Source organism: Microcebus murinus, chromosome 19, assembly GCF_040939455.1.
Source record: "Microcebus murinus isolate Inina chromosome 19, M.murinus_Inina_mat1.0, whole genome shotgun sequence".
Lineage (NCBI taxonomy): Eukaryota > Metazoa > Chordata > Mammalia > Primates > Cheirogaleidae > Microcebus > Microcebus murinus.
Genome location: NC_134122.1, coordinates 43,654,027 through 43,670,926, shown reverse-complemented (window position 1 = coordinate 43,670,926; position 16,900 = coordinate 43,654,027). Strand labels below are relative to the sequence as shown.

General features: G+C 32.7%; 1 protein-coding gene across 7 annotated transcripts in view; it reads left to right on the top strand.

Annotated features, from left to right (window-relative positions):
• ARID4B (AT-rich interaction domain 4B) overlaps positions 1-16,900 on the top strand; it is a 152,187-nt gene that overhangs the window by 108,591 nt on the left and 26,696 nt on the right. For all 7 annotated transcript variants that reach the window (XM_012738261.2, XM_012738258.2, XM_075995473.1 and 4 more), the window contains 2 exons: positions 13,732-13,816; positions 16,456-16,654. In XM_012738261.2, coding sequence (XP_012593715.1) covers positions 13,732-13,816; positions 16,456-16,654 — 284 coding nt within the window. The remainder of the gene's footprint in view (positions 1-13,731; positions 13,817-16,455; positions 16,655-16,900) is intronic.

Here is a 16,900-nt window from a genome sequence, read left to right as displayed (position 1 = left end):
TACACAAGTTTTCTTTGGCTTATCAAAAGAAATTTGTATTTGATTTTATCCAAAATTGGCAAGCCAGTTTGGGGATTTGATCATTTAGTTATCTTTTAAGAATAACTTAATTCCTTTTGGAATGTTTGATATTATTTTTGATATCTACCCTATGATAGAATTAGATCCCTTGAAAAATTAACCATGGGAGTTTTAAATTGTGGTTTCATGGTGAAGCTAGTGTCTTCAAAAAGGAATACAGTTCTCATGATTTACATTTAAATTGTGTTTTGTGGTTTGGGATGTTAGTAAGGACATCATCTCACATTCTTTGTTTCTTAAAGGAGAAGTTTTATTACCTGTTGCAGGAATAGTAAGCATGGTCTAATCTAATTACCTTTCTTATTTTGAGAAAAGTACAATTCTGATCCATTCCAATGCTTGGAAGAAAATAGCAATTTAAATCATGAGGAAATGTTCAGAAGTTTTTTGGGGGACTCATTCTTTATTATTTCTAATCATAACTAACAAAGTTCTGGAGTTAAAGAATATCTGTTATCAGTGCTTAGATGTGATAGTTGTCCTAAAACAAGCTTTTCCAGTTATCATTTTAACACTATGTGCAATTTATCCTTTTAGCTGTTGGTTCTTATTGCTGCCTATAAAATACATGATTTTCTCACCTGAAGTCATGGAATATACTTGAGATCTTAGATATAACTACTGTAGGAATATTTTGCTCAGTTTTTGATTTTTAGTCATTTTGATCTTACTAAACGATCTTATTAAATAACAATTTAGAGGGAATTCCACTTCTGCTTAGGATATAAATGAAAAATATGTTATTTTAAAATTAGGAAGAAAAAACTGAATCAGCAAAAATGAATAATTACTAAGCAATGCCCACAGATTAGATAAGAATCACACCATTTTTTACCTCTTTTTTCAGTTCTTCTTTCCTAGTTATTTTACTAGTTTATGTAGTCAGTTTTTCCTCTTGGTCTTTATAAAAATATTTGAAATTCTGTGGTGAATGGATTGAATTTAAGTGTTCTCCAATTTTCACTATAATTAGGGCTTGATTATTTTCTATTAGCTCATTAATATTAGGTATAAGCATTGAGAGATTCATGAAATTATTTCACAGTTAAGATATAACTTTCTGTTTTGTTAAGAAAAGGTTTGACAGGGTCTTGCTCTGCCACCCTGGCTTCAGTGCAGTGGTGTGATCATTGCTCACTGCGGCCTCAAACTCCTGGGCTCAAGCAATCTTCCTCCCTCAGCTTTCTGAGGAGCTGGGACTTTAGGCATGCACCACGCACGGCTAATTTTTAAAATTTTTGTAGAGACAGAGACTTGCGATGTTGCTCAGGCTGGTTTTGAACTTCTGGCCTGAAGTGATCCTCCTGCCTCAGCCTCCCAAAGTGCTGGTATCATAGTTGTGAACCACTGCGCCCAGCCTTGTTAAGAAAAAATTGACTAAATGAAACAGAAATTATAGGAGCACTTGGGTTTTAGAGGATAGAAAGAATGTCTAATAAAATTGATAGTGGGAGGGGAAGATAAGGAAGAGTTTAATTGAAGAATTTAAGTCTTTAACAGCATGAGAAGGAAAATGAGAGCTAGTTTAACAAGACATGCTTGTGTTACTAAGAAGGATGCTGTATATTTCTGACAATTGAATGCTTATGTGCTGTGAACTTTCAAAAGAAGAAAACGTGCCATCTTTGTGAAGACCCGCAGGGTGGATCTCTTCATGCTCCAGGATCATAGAGAAAATAGCTGTTCTTCCATCGATTAAGCTGTTTATTTTCTTATAGTTAACATAATAGTATTCTTATTTCTCTGTGTAGTAGGAACCAAAGAGTCTGTCTTATTGATAAGTAAGCAATAATTATGATTTTTGCTGCTCCTTCAAGTCTGAATAAGGACTGCAACAAATCCTTATCCAGCTGTATCACGATTTTTCTATTATTTGGGGGGGCCTTCAGCTTGATCTCTAAATTTACACTTAACAGATATGAATTAGGAATTAAGATTTATGCATAAAGTTTCATGAAAATAGTTTTATCTTCAGTGGCAGTCATTCATGATCAGAACAATTTAGGAAATTTTGTATACAGCTATTTACATGTGTTTTTAAAAAATAAGAATATCTTATTTTTTAAAATACTATTTTTCTTACTAAATTCTACATTTTTTCTTTTTTCTAAAATGATATATAAATCTTTAATATAATTTTGATTTGTCCCTGTTTCACAGCTGATGAATGCTGATTTTTGTTGCACGAAAGGTTAGCATTTTGGCTAGTGAGAAAAACTACTATAGTGAAAAAAAGGGCATATTTTATATGCTTACACCGGATTTACTGGAAATAGCCAGAACTCTTGACCCAAAACCGCAAATGATGTAATATAGCTACAGAATTTTCCTGACATGGTAACCATATATAAAACTATTTTCTAACACTAGAGAATTTACTAGATCACCAAGCATAGAATGCTTTGGCGTATTCTAAATTGATATTTTTACAAATTATTTTTTAAACTCTTTTAGAAATAGCAGTCAATTAGAAAACTGAGAACATACATAGAAACATAAAATCATTGTTAATATTGTAGTGTGTTCTTTTAGTCTTTTAAAAACTGTATCTCCTTACATTTATTAAACTTTAGTCACACTTAAATAATCTTTAATAGTAGGCTCTTTGTTACATTTGTTTTAACTTTTCTTAGTGATGTTAATATTTTATAGAGGTTTTTAGTATCATTATCTAATCATTTTCATTTTCAAGTTTTGAAGTCATGTCATAAATATAGGATTGATTTTTGAAAGTAAAGTTACAAACACATTGATATTTACCTGCCATAGACTCTATTGAGTGTGTTTGACTTATCCTTTTTCAGTTGTTTAGTAACAGCTGAATGTATTGAAAACTGTCTAGACTTCTTGGTACAGAATTTTATTATGTATTATGTATTTAGTATTTTATTATGGTGTATTGATGCTGATTAAATTTTCTCCATTTATTTCCAATTTGGCTTTACATAGTCAAAGAGTCACAAATTTGATGAGAGAATAACTTTTTCTATATTGAGGATCACCTGCTGCATTAAAGGATACCCAGATGTAAAAGAGGAGTAGAAAAGAGACACTTAAGAATTTTAGCTATGAAACTCTTAAATATGTCACATAACAGTTCTAGTCTAGATTAGTAATTATAGAAAACTGAAAATAAGATAAATTATGCTTAAATATATTAATATTATTTGAAATAGAAATGCATTACATTTAAAAATATCTTATTTTCTCTAAGTGAATTAAATCCTCTATGGAAGGAAGAGCTCAGGGAGTGAGAAAACCTAGTGGAAGGCTTTCACAAACAAATATGTTCAATCCCAGTTTTTGCCAGCATTCAGTCGCTTTTAATCAAATTTTATTCCCTTATTTGGCAAACATAAGATGAACGTCTACTATGTGCTAATACTGTGCTTGGCACTGAAGATACCAAGAAATGATCCCTATTAAGGAATTTATAGTCTAGGCAAAGGGATTGCCCCAGCAGAATTTACGGTCCATTGATCCTACCACCCGTTATCCACTGTATTGCCCTTCAGTCCTCTCCTTATGTTGCTTACATTCCTTGGTCAGCTGTTATAATCACTAGTTTTGACTCCCAGCTCTTCTTTTACTTTCCTGTTGCTTTGTAGTACTCGTCAGACAAAACCCTAAGAACCCTGGTTAAATCTATCACTCGTGCTTTTTGCCTGTACCTGTGTAGCTGATCCTAGTTGGAGTAAAGCAATCAATCACAATGATTCTTATTTTAAATTCATGACATGTGAACCTCAGTGGGTCCTTAATTCTTTATGTCCTTCTTTCATTCACTCTCTTACTTTCTTAGAAGACAGTTTCATACTGCTTGTTTCCTCACATTAACATCTCTTCCACATTTTCACTTTCAGTTGGTGATCTTGCCGTTTACTTCATTGAGAAATTGAATCAGGAAGAAAATTTCTACAGGCTTTGATTCTATCAACCTTTCTTCTTGGATCTGCTGCCACATTCTCTGTGTTCTCATCTTTAGTCCTAGATGAACAGTCATGCTACTATCTATAAAACCAGTCTCTAATTGCCATCCCTTCTTACCTAATCAAAGATAAGGCCCATTTTCTTGCTCTATTCTAAATCATTTCCATCTACATTGGACCTGTGGTTATTTCTCCCATTTCAAAGAAGACCTTTTTTTGAGCCTGCCTTCTCTTATTGTGCTATTTCTATCTAACAGATCTATTTGAAAGTTGTCTATACTTGTTATCTAGTTTCTCTCCTGCTGTTCCTGTGTAAACCCACTCTGATCAGGCTTTTGCCCCCTCCAGACCTCCAAAACTGTTTATTGGGATCACTAGTGACCTTGTGTAGCTGAATTCCACTGTTTTCTCTTGCCCTCTTGTCTTATGTGCCTTATTGGTAGTATTATGCCCAGTTGATCACTTGTTCCATAATAGTTTGCTTGGGTTCCAGCTGCTGCAGCTATAACTGTCTTTCTTGTTTATTTTCCTTCTCTACCTTTCTCAAAATTAAGGAATCATTCTTCAATTACCTTGTCTTTTGTTTCTTCTTGTTTGTCTTTGTGTTTTCTCCCTTCTAAATTGTTCCCTTATATTTTCCTTCTTATATCCATTTAGCTTTTCTTAACTTTCTTTTCCCATTTTTCCAATCCTAATTTATGTCACATTTCTGATACTGAATTTTTCTAAATTATATTTCTGAGCCAAAGGAATTTAGTCTCTTGGAATATAACTTCCATCTAGCATTCTGGGCAAATTATTTTACTTCTACTCTCCCCCCTCCCTTTTTTCATCGTTCAGGCTTTCTACATCAAGACACTTTACTTTATATTACAAAAGTGTATTTAATTTCAAAACATGAAAAAAATCCCTATTCCATATCCCTTCCCCTAATATCCTTTACTGCATCTAGAAAAGTATATACCTGGCATATGGGAAATACTAAACGACTGTTAAACTAAATTGGACCTCCTGACAGCAAAATGGAAGTAGAGCAAAAGTTAAAATCCAAATTAAAAGTGATATTTAGAGAATATAGAGACTAATGGAGGATTGAGGCAGATGAGGCAGACACCCTGTCATTAGAGTGTCTTCTCAGCTCATTTGTATATAGAAAACTCTGTATTTCATTTTCTGAAGAACTGTCACATTTCCCCACAGAGGCTGGGTCATTTTGTATTCTCACCAGCAGTGTATGAGGGTTCCAGTTTCTGTACATCCTCATCAATACATCTTCATTTAAAAATTTATTATTGGCCTTCTAGTGGGTGTGAAGTGGTATCTCAGTTTGTTTTTGATTTGCATTTCCCTAATGACTAGAGTCATTGAGCATTTTTTCATGTGCTTATTTTGGCCAAAGATATATAATATCTTTTTTGAAGGAATGTCTGTTCAAGTCTTTGCTTATTTTCAAATTTGTTGGTTTTGTTGTTAATTTGTAGTTCTTCATATATTCTGTATATTAATTGATTATCAGATATATGATTTGCAATAGTTTATCTCATTCTGTGGGTTGTCTTTTTGTTCCTTTGATGGAATCTTTTGATGTATAAAAGTTCTTAATTTTGATAAAATCCAATTTATCTATTTCTTTGTTACCTTTGCTTTTGGTGTTATAGCTAACAAGACACTGCCAAATTCAGTGTTATGAAAAATTTCTCCTATGTTTTCATCTAAGAACTGTATAATTTTAGCTATAATATTTAGGGATTTGATCCAATTTGAGTTCATCTTTATATAAGATATATGATGGTTCTTTTTTGTGATCGCTTCAGTTCATATAATCAGCCCAGTTCTTAGTTAGCAACTGAAATGGAGTTGAGGCTGAGAGACTAGAATGAATTTGATTGGAAATGCTTATATCCTATGACTTTCTGTCTACACTTTGTCTCAGTTTTTAATGTCACTTTTTATCTTAATTTCTCTTTTCCTTCCTTCTCTAGAACGTGCTGTGTCCTTCGGTGTTTTTTCTTTTGCTTCCATGTAACCTGATCCCTCCTATACTTTGTATATGCCATTGGATTTAGAAATATTGATAAAAGAGTACCAAGTTCTACTTCCATATTTTGAAATAATTATTCTGCTAATGATAGAAAGCAAGGTTCCCTGGGAACTAGTCTGCTTTATTTCTATAATGTAAAAGTTAAAGGCCTATAAAGTGAATACTATTTGACAGTGGTTTCCAAGTAAATATCTGTAAGCTTGTCTTAGAGGAGAGTGACTTTTGAGTTAACTGTAATTTAGGGGTACAAGTGAAAACAAACTTTTCCTTTATGAAAAAATATTAACAATTTAATTATTTGTTGCATTCAAATAGGCTTTTTCTTTCTTTGTGTGTTCAACATAGAGCATTTGCTAAACTTAGACCTGTTCCATTCAGTAGTTTTTGTAAAAATGGCAGGTACATTTAATGTATTAATAAAATATACATGTGTTTCATTCAGTAGTTTTGTAGATTGGTAGGGACATCAATATTTTTGTCTAAATGTATACAAATACTATTTCCCTAAACTTATCAAATATTAGCAAAATAAACATTTGGGGTATTTTAAAAACTAAGTATCTGAGTCACAATATACAACTAGTGCCACAGTTGTTAGCCATTTTGCAGTGGCCCTTATAAGCGTGTGGTAAGATGCTGTGTGATGTGTTCTTAGTGTTACATGTTACCTCTACCTAAAGACCTATACTTTTGTTTCATTTTATGGAGTTATATTGTTTAGGAAGATCTACTGGTATAATTATTGTTCCATTCTGTTGAGCTGTTTGTGTCAAAACTTAAATATGGCTATGCTATAATATTCATGTTTCTATTATTCTGCTGCTATATTCTTAACTATGATGAATACCATTCCTGTCTCTTTGTGGATTTAACAGTACTATATGAAATGGAAATATGAAATGTTGGTAGCATGCTTAGGATTTTATTTTTTGAGTAATATAATACTTTAATTTTTGTTTTGTTTTATAATATTTTAGGTACATGACTAAAAGCATTAAATTGTGATAAGTGGTTCTTTTCATAAATCTTGCTTTAGGTATTTTATTAGGTAAAATATATGTAAATTGAGATTATTATATAAAATTCATAAAGTAATAGAAATATTGATAAAATTGCTTATAAAATTTATGATTGATAATAACTAGTGCTGTTTTTCATCATGACTTGGTGTTTTCCTATTATTTTGTAATGCTTTTTTTCATATTTTCTTATTCAATTAAGGAGGAGAAAATTCCTTTCCTTATTAAAATAGTCTAAATTTACACTTTAGATGTGAGGTTATTAAACCAAGTAAGGAAGTTATATGACATATGTTAATGTTTTTGTGTATAGAGTGGCAAGCTATAAAATGCATATTGTTCAGCAATTATTAAATGAGTCTATCCATTACAAAAAGCAAAATATAGATGATTTTAATATTTTACTTAAGTTAATGGTTGATCATTAGACTTTATATTTTTTTAATATTCTGTATACATATTTTAAATAGTATATTTTTAACTATTATGTCAGTTTAGTCTTGCTTATGAAATTGTTTTTTAAAATATCTTTATGCTGCATGTTATTTATTATTTGTTTTTAAATCTCTAAGATGATGCCTTTTCATGCTTATAATATTTCTTCAAAGGTTGGGTTTAAGAACCAAAATCTGAATTGATACGGGCATAGTAACCATTTCGGTAGTATATCTGGTTGACTAACATGGTTTTTTGTTTTCATTAGTGCTAAATGATTTCTTAGATAATTTGCCAATATATCCAAACAAAAAGTCATAAAGCTTTGTTTTTAGAACCCATATATTTCTCTGGTGAGAGCAAATATGTTTATGGTCTCTGAATGGTTTCTTCTAGCTTTGTATGAATATTTAAATTTATATTTTATATAATTTAAATATCTATGTGACTTCTTTCAGAAAGTTTCAGAAGGTTTGTGTTATTATATTTGTAATTACTGTTTTAGTGCTGTATTCTCCATAAATTGTAAGCTCCTTGCAAGCAAGGAGAGCTGTGTTTGTTGCATTCATTGTTGAATACCCAGAGCCTAGTGCAGAATCTATCATATACTAGGTACCTAAGAGGTATTTGTCAAATGAATAAGTCAGCATGCATACTTATAGTCTTGGAGTCCTATATAATTTTTCATTTTAGGGATCATCTGGTCCAGTTCATTTTGTATAGGTTAGGGAGCATCTGAGAGCTTTAGAAGTTAAATGAATTGATCTTGTATATGTTCTTTCATGTTTGTTCTGTTAGTTGAAATGTTAGATGATCTCAATAGAAAATTCTCAGATAAGCCATGTGTATACTTTAAAATATTTTCCTTAGTGCTTTAGATAAATATCAGATAGGATACTTGTCTAGATTCCCTCTATAGCTTTAATGATAATGAATGTATTAATAATGGAATTGAAAAAGTATAGGCTCATCACTAACCTGTAAGTCTTAATTTTTTAACTCAGTATTTGTTTTTAATATTTGTTTCAATACTTTATAAAAATATTCTTTTGTTGTTGTTTTGTTGCTATTTTTGTTTTTGAGACAAGGCCTCACTCTGTTACCTGGGTTAGAGTGTAGTGTCGTCATAATAGCTCACTGCAGCCTCAAACTCCTGGGCTCAAGTGATCCTCCTGCCTCAGCCTTCTGAGTAGCTGGTACTACAGGAGCACACCACCATGCTAATTTTTCTCTTTTTTGTAGAGATGGGGTCTTGCTCTTGCTCAGACTGATCTTGAACTCCTGGCCTCAAGCAATCCTTCCACTTCGGCCTCCTAGAGTACTAGGATTATAAGCATGACAATATTGTTTTTATTTATTTTATTTTATTTTTATTTTTATTTTTTTGAGACAGAGTCTCACTCTGTTGCCGAGGCTAGACTGCCATGGCTTCATCCTACCTCACAGCAACCTCAAACTCCTGGGCTCAAGCAGTCCTTCTGCCACAGCCTCCCAAGTAGCTGGGATTACAGGCATGCACCATCATGCTTGGCTAATGTTTTCTATATATTTTTAGTTGTCCAGCTAATTTCTTTTTTTTTTTTTTTTTTTTTTTTTAGTAGAGACGGGTTCTCGCTCTTGCTCAGGCTGGTCTTGAACTCCTGAGCTTGAGCGATCCTCTCGCCTCGGCCCCCCAGAGTGCTAGGATTATAGATGTGAGCCACCACACCCGGCCTGACAATATTGCTTTTAAGTGAAAGAATTTAGTGATCCTCTTTTCCTTATGCCCTGGCAAAGTAAATTTTCTATTGTCATGGCAGTTACTCTCTTCTGATCATACTTTCTAAAGGCAAAGTCCAATTAAAGGCAGGATGGTTTATATCAACAGTCCAAATCTATGTGGTTTTTCACAGACATTCCTGTAAAACTCTGTTGCTTGAATCTAAAGTTACAAGAAAATTTAATTTGATTGTAGGCCAACAGCTTACTTTAAGTTTCTCTCCAAGTTCTCCAGTTGTATTATCACTAAATGTAATACCTGACAGTAATGGGCATGCTATACTTGGAGAGAAAGCTAGCTATTTAGCAGTAATATGGTTTCTCTGAAGACCTGTTGCCCATAATTGCTGTTACAATGTTAGGGTTCTTCCTACATAGTAGAGAGACCCCCATCAGAATATGCCCTTTAACTTCTTGATTGTCCATGTGATACTTAAAGCAGAGTCAAGAATATTGGAAAGCCCCTGTAGAGGAGGACAGGGTATCAGTGTATTTGTGGATGTCTAAAAAAAGGACTTAAAAGCATTTTAAACTCAAAAAGTTTGTGTTTGACTTGCTTTTTAAGATTCTTGTATTACTGAAGAATGGAAAGATACCTTACTTGATATGGCCCTCCAAGGAGAAATTGATAAATAATTTATGGTCTTCTATTATAATTCTTAGCTGTAATTTTTTGTTCTTTGCCACTTTTTAGTAATTTTAAATATTATAATGTTCAAGATATTTGAACTTGAGCTAAATTTTCCCATTTTCTATCTGCATTGACTATTTTCTTATCTATTTTGACTAAAGCAAATGTGTTGTAGTATGTATTTAAAAGTATATATGAAATATACTGTATAAAAAGTCTGAATTTATATAGAATAAACAGGATCAACTGAAGTCTTTTGTTATAGTTTTGAACTAAATTCCCTTCATTCAAGTCTTATTCTTGGTATTTGATAAGGAATCAGAAATCTTGACCCACTAATATTTCTTCGTTTTATTAAATTACTTGGCACCAGTATTTGTACTAGTCTGGCTATTTCTTATATAATTTTAGAGTCTGTAGGAAATGTTGGGTTTCAGGGGCATTATTCTTGTTTTTTTCCTTCACGTGAATTTGTTTCTCTTTTTCTGTTCTTTTGAAAGTATTCTGTAAAGAAAATAGAACACTTGAATAATACTCTAATGAATAATTACATAAAGGGAAGGAACGTTTCCTATCTTTAAAATATATGATGATTACTTATAGTTATTTTATCTTCTGATCATTTTTATTTTCCTTATAACATTGATCAGACGACTAAAATGCTGTTTAAAAAACGTCGTTAAGTTTTGAAATATTTGTCCGCCAATATGTTTATATCCAAGGTTTCAGCCTCTATTTGGTAAGGGCATTTGTAATTTGATAAAAAGCTTCCTCACCCAAAATTCTCACATGTTCTTTTCACCCATTCTTTCTCTTCATGGGTACAATTACTGTGAGGCTTCTTTAGACATTGGTCTCCTACTATTGCCTATGGTGTAATCTGGACAGGGCCTGGAATGCCCTCTGCCATCATTCTGGTGTTACATTCTTTTAACAGGAAGTCCATTTCCTATTCTTCTCTAATTCTCCACGTAGTGCTTTTCGGCAAACCTATATACTGCTCGCAAGGTCAATTTGCTTCTGTTGTTGGAATTTCTTAGTCTGTGAAATAAATTCATTGATAGATTTTTTAAGGTATGCTCTAATTCTAAAAACTCTAAAATATTGTGTTACTACATTTTATAAAAAGAGAGGATAAATTGGCTAAGAAAAGAAAAATCTAAGAGAATAGTATCAGAATAAGAGACTACTTGAACAAACAAATGAAAAACAAAAGCATCGAGAAAGTAGAATAGAAAGAAGCCAAATAATAAAGAAGTCATAACATTAGCTAATATTTATAGACTCACAAGTTACCATGTAATTACTCCAACAGGAAACAATAGAACCAAGGAATTTTCCAAAGAATCTCATAAAACCATACAGAATATTCAATGCAAATTTTAAAACAAATTTTTATCCAGAATAATAAAGACCATAGTGTTTAATTACTACTATTCAAATATTTATGTAGTTTATTTCATTTAATTCCAATATTTGCCCTTTTTGTGCTCTATCTGGTCCAGCACTCTTTCTACATCCTAACCCACTACATTTTTCTGACAACTAGTCCTCTTATACCATCTTATTTTTTAATTGGGTGGAAGAGAAAATGATTACCATGTAGCATCTGTACACTGTGGGGCTTAGGCATTGGGCCCCAGGCAATATCATACTGAGCTCCATTATTATTTGTGTATATGTTTTTTCTATCTTGTTCCTAAGAGAATTTAAGCAACATTATCTCTAAGTAATAAAGAAATCTTCCTCTATCACAGTGAACATTTTATCCATGAGGCAGTAACTATTTTTCCTTATTTGATGTGTTTGGTGCTCCATATAAAATATACAAATGTACAATATCATGATGGCATTCTTAAATTGAAGACTACTATTTTGCCCTAATTTGAAATATAATTCCTGTCAAAACCCTAGGTTGAATTGAATGGGTTTTTTAATTGGTAGTAAAAAATGTCTGGTATAAAACTAGCTAGATAACAGATAGACTTTGTTTAAGATAGATAAAAAACTGTTATATCTTGGTTTAACTTACATTAATGTTAAGTGTAGTCAGCATGAACTATCTTCAGTTTATCACATAAAAAATGAGAAAGCTTGTTTTCTTTTCTTTTAGACAAAGTTGACAGCATTGATTTTATTCCATAACTATATTCCCATAGAGCAAATCCTAGGAGTTAACATTGAACCTTATAAAGGGTGGAGCTATTTTCTGTTCATTTTCGACCATCCTCCCAATTTTGGAAGGAACTAAAATGATTAAGGATAATGCTTACGAAATGCTTAAGCATAATTCTTAAGTAAACTACACCTGATTTTGAGAATGGCTTGGTCAGGGCCATATAACTAATAAGGAGGGATTATGTTAAGACTTTCCCTACACTCATTCCTTTCCTTTCCTTTCTCCATTCACTTTATTTTTATTTATTTATTTGTTTGAGACAGAGTCTCACTCTGTTGCCCGGGCTAGAGTGCCATGGTGTCAGCCTCGCTCACAGCAACCTCAAACTTCTGGGCTCAAGCAATCCTTCTGCCTCAGCCTCCCGAGTAGCTGGGACTACAGACATGTGCCACCATGCCCGGCTAAGTTTTTCTATATATTTTTAGTTGGCCAGTTAATTTCTTTCTATTTTTAGTAGAGCCGGGGTCTCGCTCTTGCTCAGGCTGGTTTCAAACTCCTGACCTTGAGCAGTCCTCCCGCTTCAGCCTCCCAGAGTGCTAGGATTACAGGTGTGAGCCACCTCACCCAGCCTCCCCATTCTCTTTAATTCTCATTGTGGTCCTTGGCAACGTAACATAACACCTCTCATGGAGTTGAATTCTCAGCTTTACTGTTGGTAGTTTGTGCCAGCAGCATAACTCTGCCTGGGAGTTGCTGTAGATACTTTCTAGGTCTGTGCTAGGGCAAGAATATAATTTACTAGTCAAGTAATGACCCAAGTTATTTACTTCTTGATTTTGGGGCCATTTTGTTACTTCATTTTCCTACCCCTAACAATGAGGACATTTTATTTTAAAAGCTCGTTTTCAGACGTTCATGCTCTAGAGTTAAAAATGTCAATGAGTTGTCCATTTTCCACAATAAATGTGTATAATTTTTGAACACAAAGAGGAAATGAGGAATGACTGTTAATTAGTTTGTAATGTTTTTTTCCTAGCTTTATAAGTTAGTCATTCTTTTTGTTTTATATAAATAGCTTTATTGAAGCTTTTAGCGACTTGGACCTTATAAAATCATGAAGACTATCAGCATTGAATTGAGAGACCATCGCATCTCTGTTGACTCTCAGCTGGTCTGTACATGTAGGAAGCATCTCAGAATACTGAAAAGCTTTGTAGAATAATGTATTTTATGAGTAGGAGTTTTTTTTCTAGGTGATTTTGCATTGTCTACAATGTATATTAAGGGGATGGTTTTCTATCACACAATGCCATTGCAAACTACTGTAGCATATTATCTTAGCATACTGAATGTCTAGGAAAAAAATTGCCCGCCTGCTGTTTAAGAACAGAAACAAATGTTTTTAAAGTGTAGAAGACATTGTGATTTCTCTTGATATGTATTGTACAGATTTAGTTTCTGTGCTCATCAAAGAGTCAAGAAATCTTGCTTTCTAGTCTTGGCCTAACCGGTAGCTAACATATCCTTGGGCAAGTATTTCATCTCTCTCTTCTGGCCTTGGTAGCTTATTCTTCAAACCAGAAAGTTGAACTAAATGATCTCCAAGGTCCTTTTCCTTTTAAAATGTTATGATTCTATATAAGAGTTTCTCTTTAATATAGCATAGTTATTTCTGTGGTATATATTGTACATATTTATATTAATTTCCTTTATTTTAGGTATGATGAGTGGATTAAAGCAGATAAAATAGTAAGACCTGCTGATAAAAATGTGCCAAAGATAAAACACCGGAAGAAAATAAAGGTAAATGCTTATTTTACTATACATCATGAACTCTTAATTAAAGAATTTTTTTTCCAAAGTGATGTAATTGAATGTGTGTGCCTTAGTGTTACTTTTAGTGTTGCTATCTCTTGAAATAGCACATTTTTCAAATGTTTAAATTTTATCATTAATTTTGTCAGGTTAAGGAAAGCATTTTAGAAAACAGTACTAAGTGATCTTTGAGGGTTTTTCAGTCCCAACATTGTATAATTCCATTCAACCAGATTTCACTTATCCATTTCAACCCTTTCCTGCTGCTCTGGTCCCAACCAGGAGCCATAAAGAAGTGTGGCTTGGAGACATGAGTTATTGTAATAGCTGTAAACCCTTCCATACAGGGAAAGAAGGTGTCTGAAGGCATAAGAGATCCTATCTAACAACTCTTCTTTTTTTCTTTATTGTATCTGACTATAGGTTGTGCCTTAGAATATGCACACAAGACTCTATTAATCACACACCCTATTAGCGACATAGATACTATGGGAATTTACTCATGAGCTCATGGGGAAAATTGATGTTACTTTTATGTATAATTGAGTTAGTTTTATTCATGCTAAGACTTAATCTTTCTAAATGTTTGATTAGAAAGTAGATCATTAACTAGGTTTTAGAATATTTTTTATCTTTTTTAATGGCTTTTATATACTTTGATTGGTACATGTAGTTGAGGTGCTTAATAGTTCTTCTGAAATTCAATCTTCATATTCAAAGTGAGGAGCTGTTTACATTAATGATACCCTCGAGGCCCCAAATAATGAGAGCTTTCCCCTAATGTGGTTATTCTTTTCTCAGTATAAAATTGGGTCCATGTTTTTAAATTTTTAGTATAGTAACTCAGTAGCTACAATTCAGGACTTCTCAAACCTGTTTTCATTTTCACTCTTGGACTTTATGGGAATCATGATATATTTAGTATTGTTTATAGTTACTAGAAGAGTTTTTGTGTATGGCACTTAAAATGCCAATGTTTTTACACAAAGCAAGTTTTAGAGTAGTATTTCTAAGGTAGAGGATAAGCAATATATTTGTTTCTATTCATTTCTTCGCCCCTCCATAGGCATATAAAAATTCCTGGCCATACAGGAAGAAGCATGTGAATTTTGAAAAGTTTTCCTAGATAGTATTCTGATTTTGTACATCCTCCCTCACTCCATCTCATCTTATGCCAAAAGTCACTGTTGTAGAGACTGCTCTCTGACAGCCTTTAAAAGCTTAACCCATTAACTGCCATGTGAGTTGTATTTAACTCACTCTGGTTTTGAGCATGGGGCCTTGTGAGGCATAAGTAACTCACACATCTCTTCACCTTGGGAGCCGAGAGAACTGTTTTTCAAGTTGCATGTAACTCACACACAGAAAACAATAAAAAATAAGTTTTTCTTTAAATTAAAGAGGATCATTTTGTTTTTGAAGTTTTTATTCTATTTTCGTAATAAAACACTGTGGCTCCAAGGAAAAAATATTTTTTCCTAGTGTTGTAGTCAATGTGTTAAAACTTGGACTGGTATGGACTATTTCTGCCTTCAGCATGCGTGGTAGATTATGACCTCTGGGATAAATTAATGAAGTAGTGAAAAGGCTGGCAATAGCAGAAAAATTGGAATAACACTAATTATTGATTGGCTGTGGAAGTATACCTACACATAAGCCTTCTCAGTGCATTCTGAGAATTAAGCTGAGATGCCCTAAGGCAGCAGATCTCATACTTAAGCATATATCACAATCACCTGGAGGACTTGTTAAAACTCACATTGCTTTGGCCTGTCCCCGGTATTTCTGATTCAGTAGATTGGAGGTTGATTTCAAGAGTTTGCATTTCTAGCAAGTTCCTAGAAGGTGCTACTGTTGCTGGGTCAGGGACCACACCTGGATAACCACTACCCTAAGGCATCTATTATATGTAAGGAATTAATGTCTCTCCTAATGCATCTGGAATGATACTAGCTGTGTACCATCCTTAGGAGAATTGTGAATACAGTTAGTCAGATTTTGTGGTCTGACTATATATATATATATATATGTATAAAAACATATATATAAATTATTTTCTTGTAAATTCTTTTTAAACAAACTTAAGAATAGTTTCCAGGAGATATATTAGTTAGTCTTTGTTCATCTATTTGAAAGCAGAGAATTTAAAAAAAAAATTCTCAATTTTCTCTGAAACATTAATCTGTCAATGATGTATAGTAAGTCACCGACTTAACATTACAAAATACTTGGAATTTCGTCATTCCCAACTCACATTTTATAATGAGAATGTTAGAGATTTTAAAATGACCAGATTGAAATTGTGTTTCTTTTTAAATCATGATTTAATTTTGAAGAATTTGTAATGCCAATTATTAGCAGCATATAGATTTGCTGGTCTTATCACCTAATTGCTAATTTGATTCCCATTATTAAAATTTGTTATAAATATAAAAACTTTTTGCTCATCTTGTAGTATTCTGTTAAATAACTTTTAAAAATCTTTGGCTATTTTAAGGGGCTTTTTATATTTTTATGTTCAGTAGTTAACAATATATTCTATAACTTTGAGTTAAAAAACATTGTTACTACTAAATGTCTCACGATAAATTGTGGCTAACATGTATACTTTTTTTTCCTTAACCTAGAATAAATTAGACAAAGAAAAAGACAAAGATGAAAAATATTCTCCCAAAAACTGTAAACTTCGGCGCTTGTCAAAACCTCCATTTCAGACAAATCCATCTCCTGAAATGATATCTAAACTGGATCTCACTGATGCCAAAAATTCTGATACAGCTCATATTAAATCCATAGAAATTACTTCTATCCTTAATGGACTTCAAGGTAAACCTAACTGTCATCCTGTTGCGTGCAAGTGTTTGATTTTAATTTTTATAAGTCAAATCCTATAAAGGTAATTCAGTGACATTTCAAATTCTGTTTTTCAATTGGAATTTTTTTTTTTTTTTCTTGAAGACAATGTGACTGAATCAATTGGAATTTTGTTTGTTCTATTATTACAGATAGAGTATCCCTTATTGAAAATGCTTGAGAAAAGAGTGTGTTGGGGCAGGGCACAGTGGCTCATGT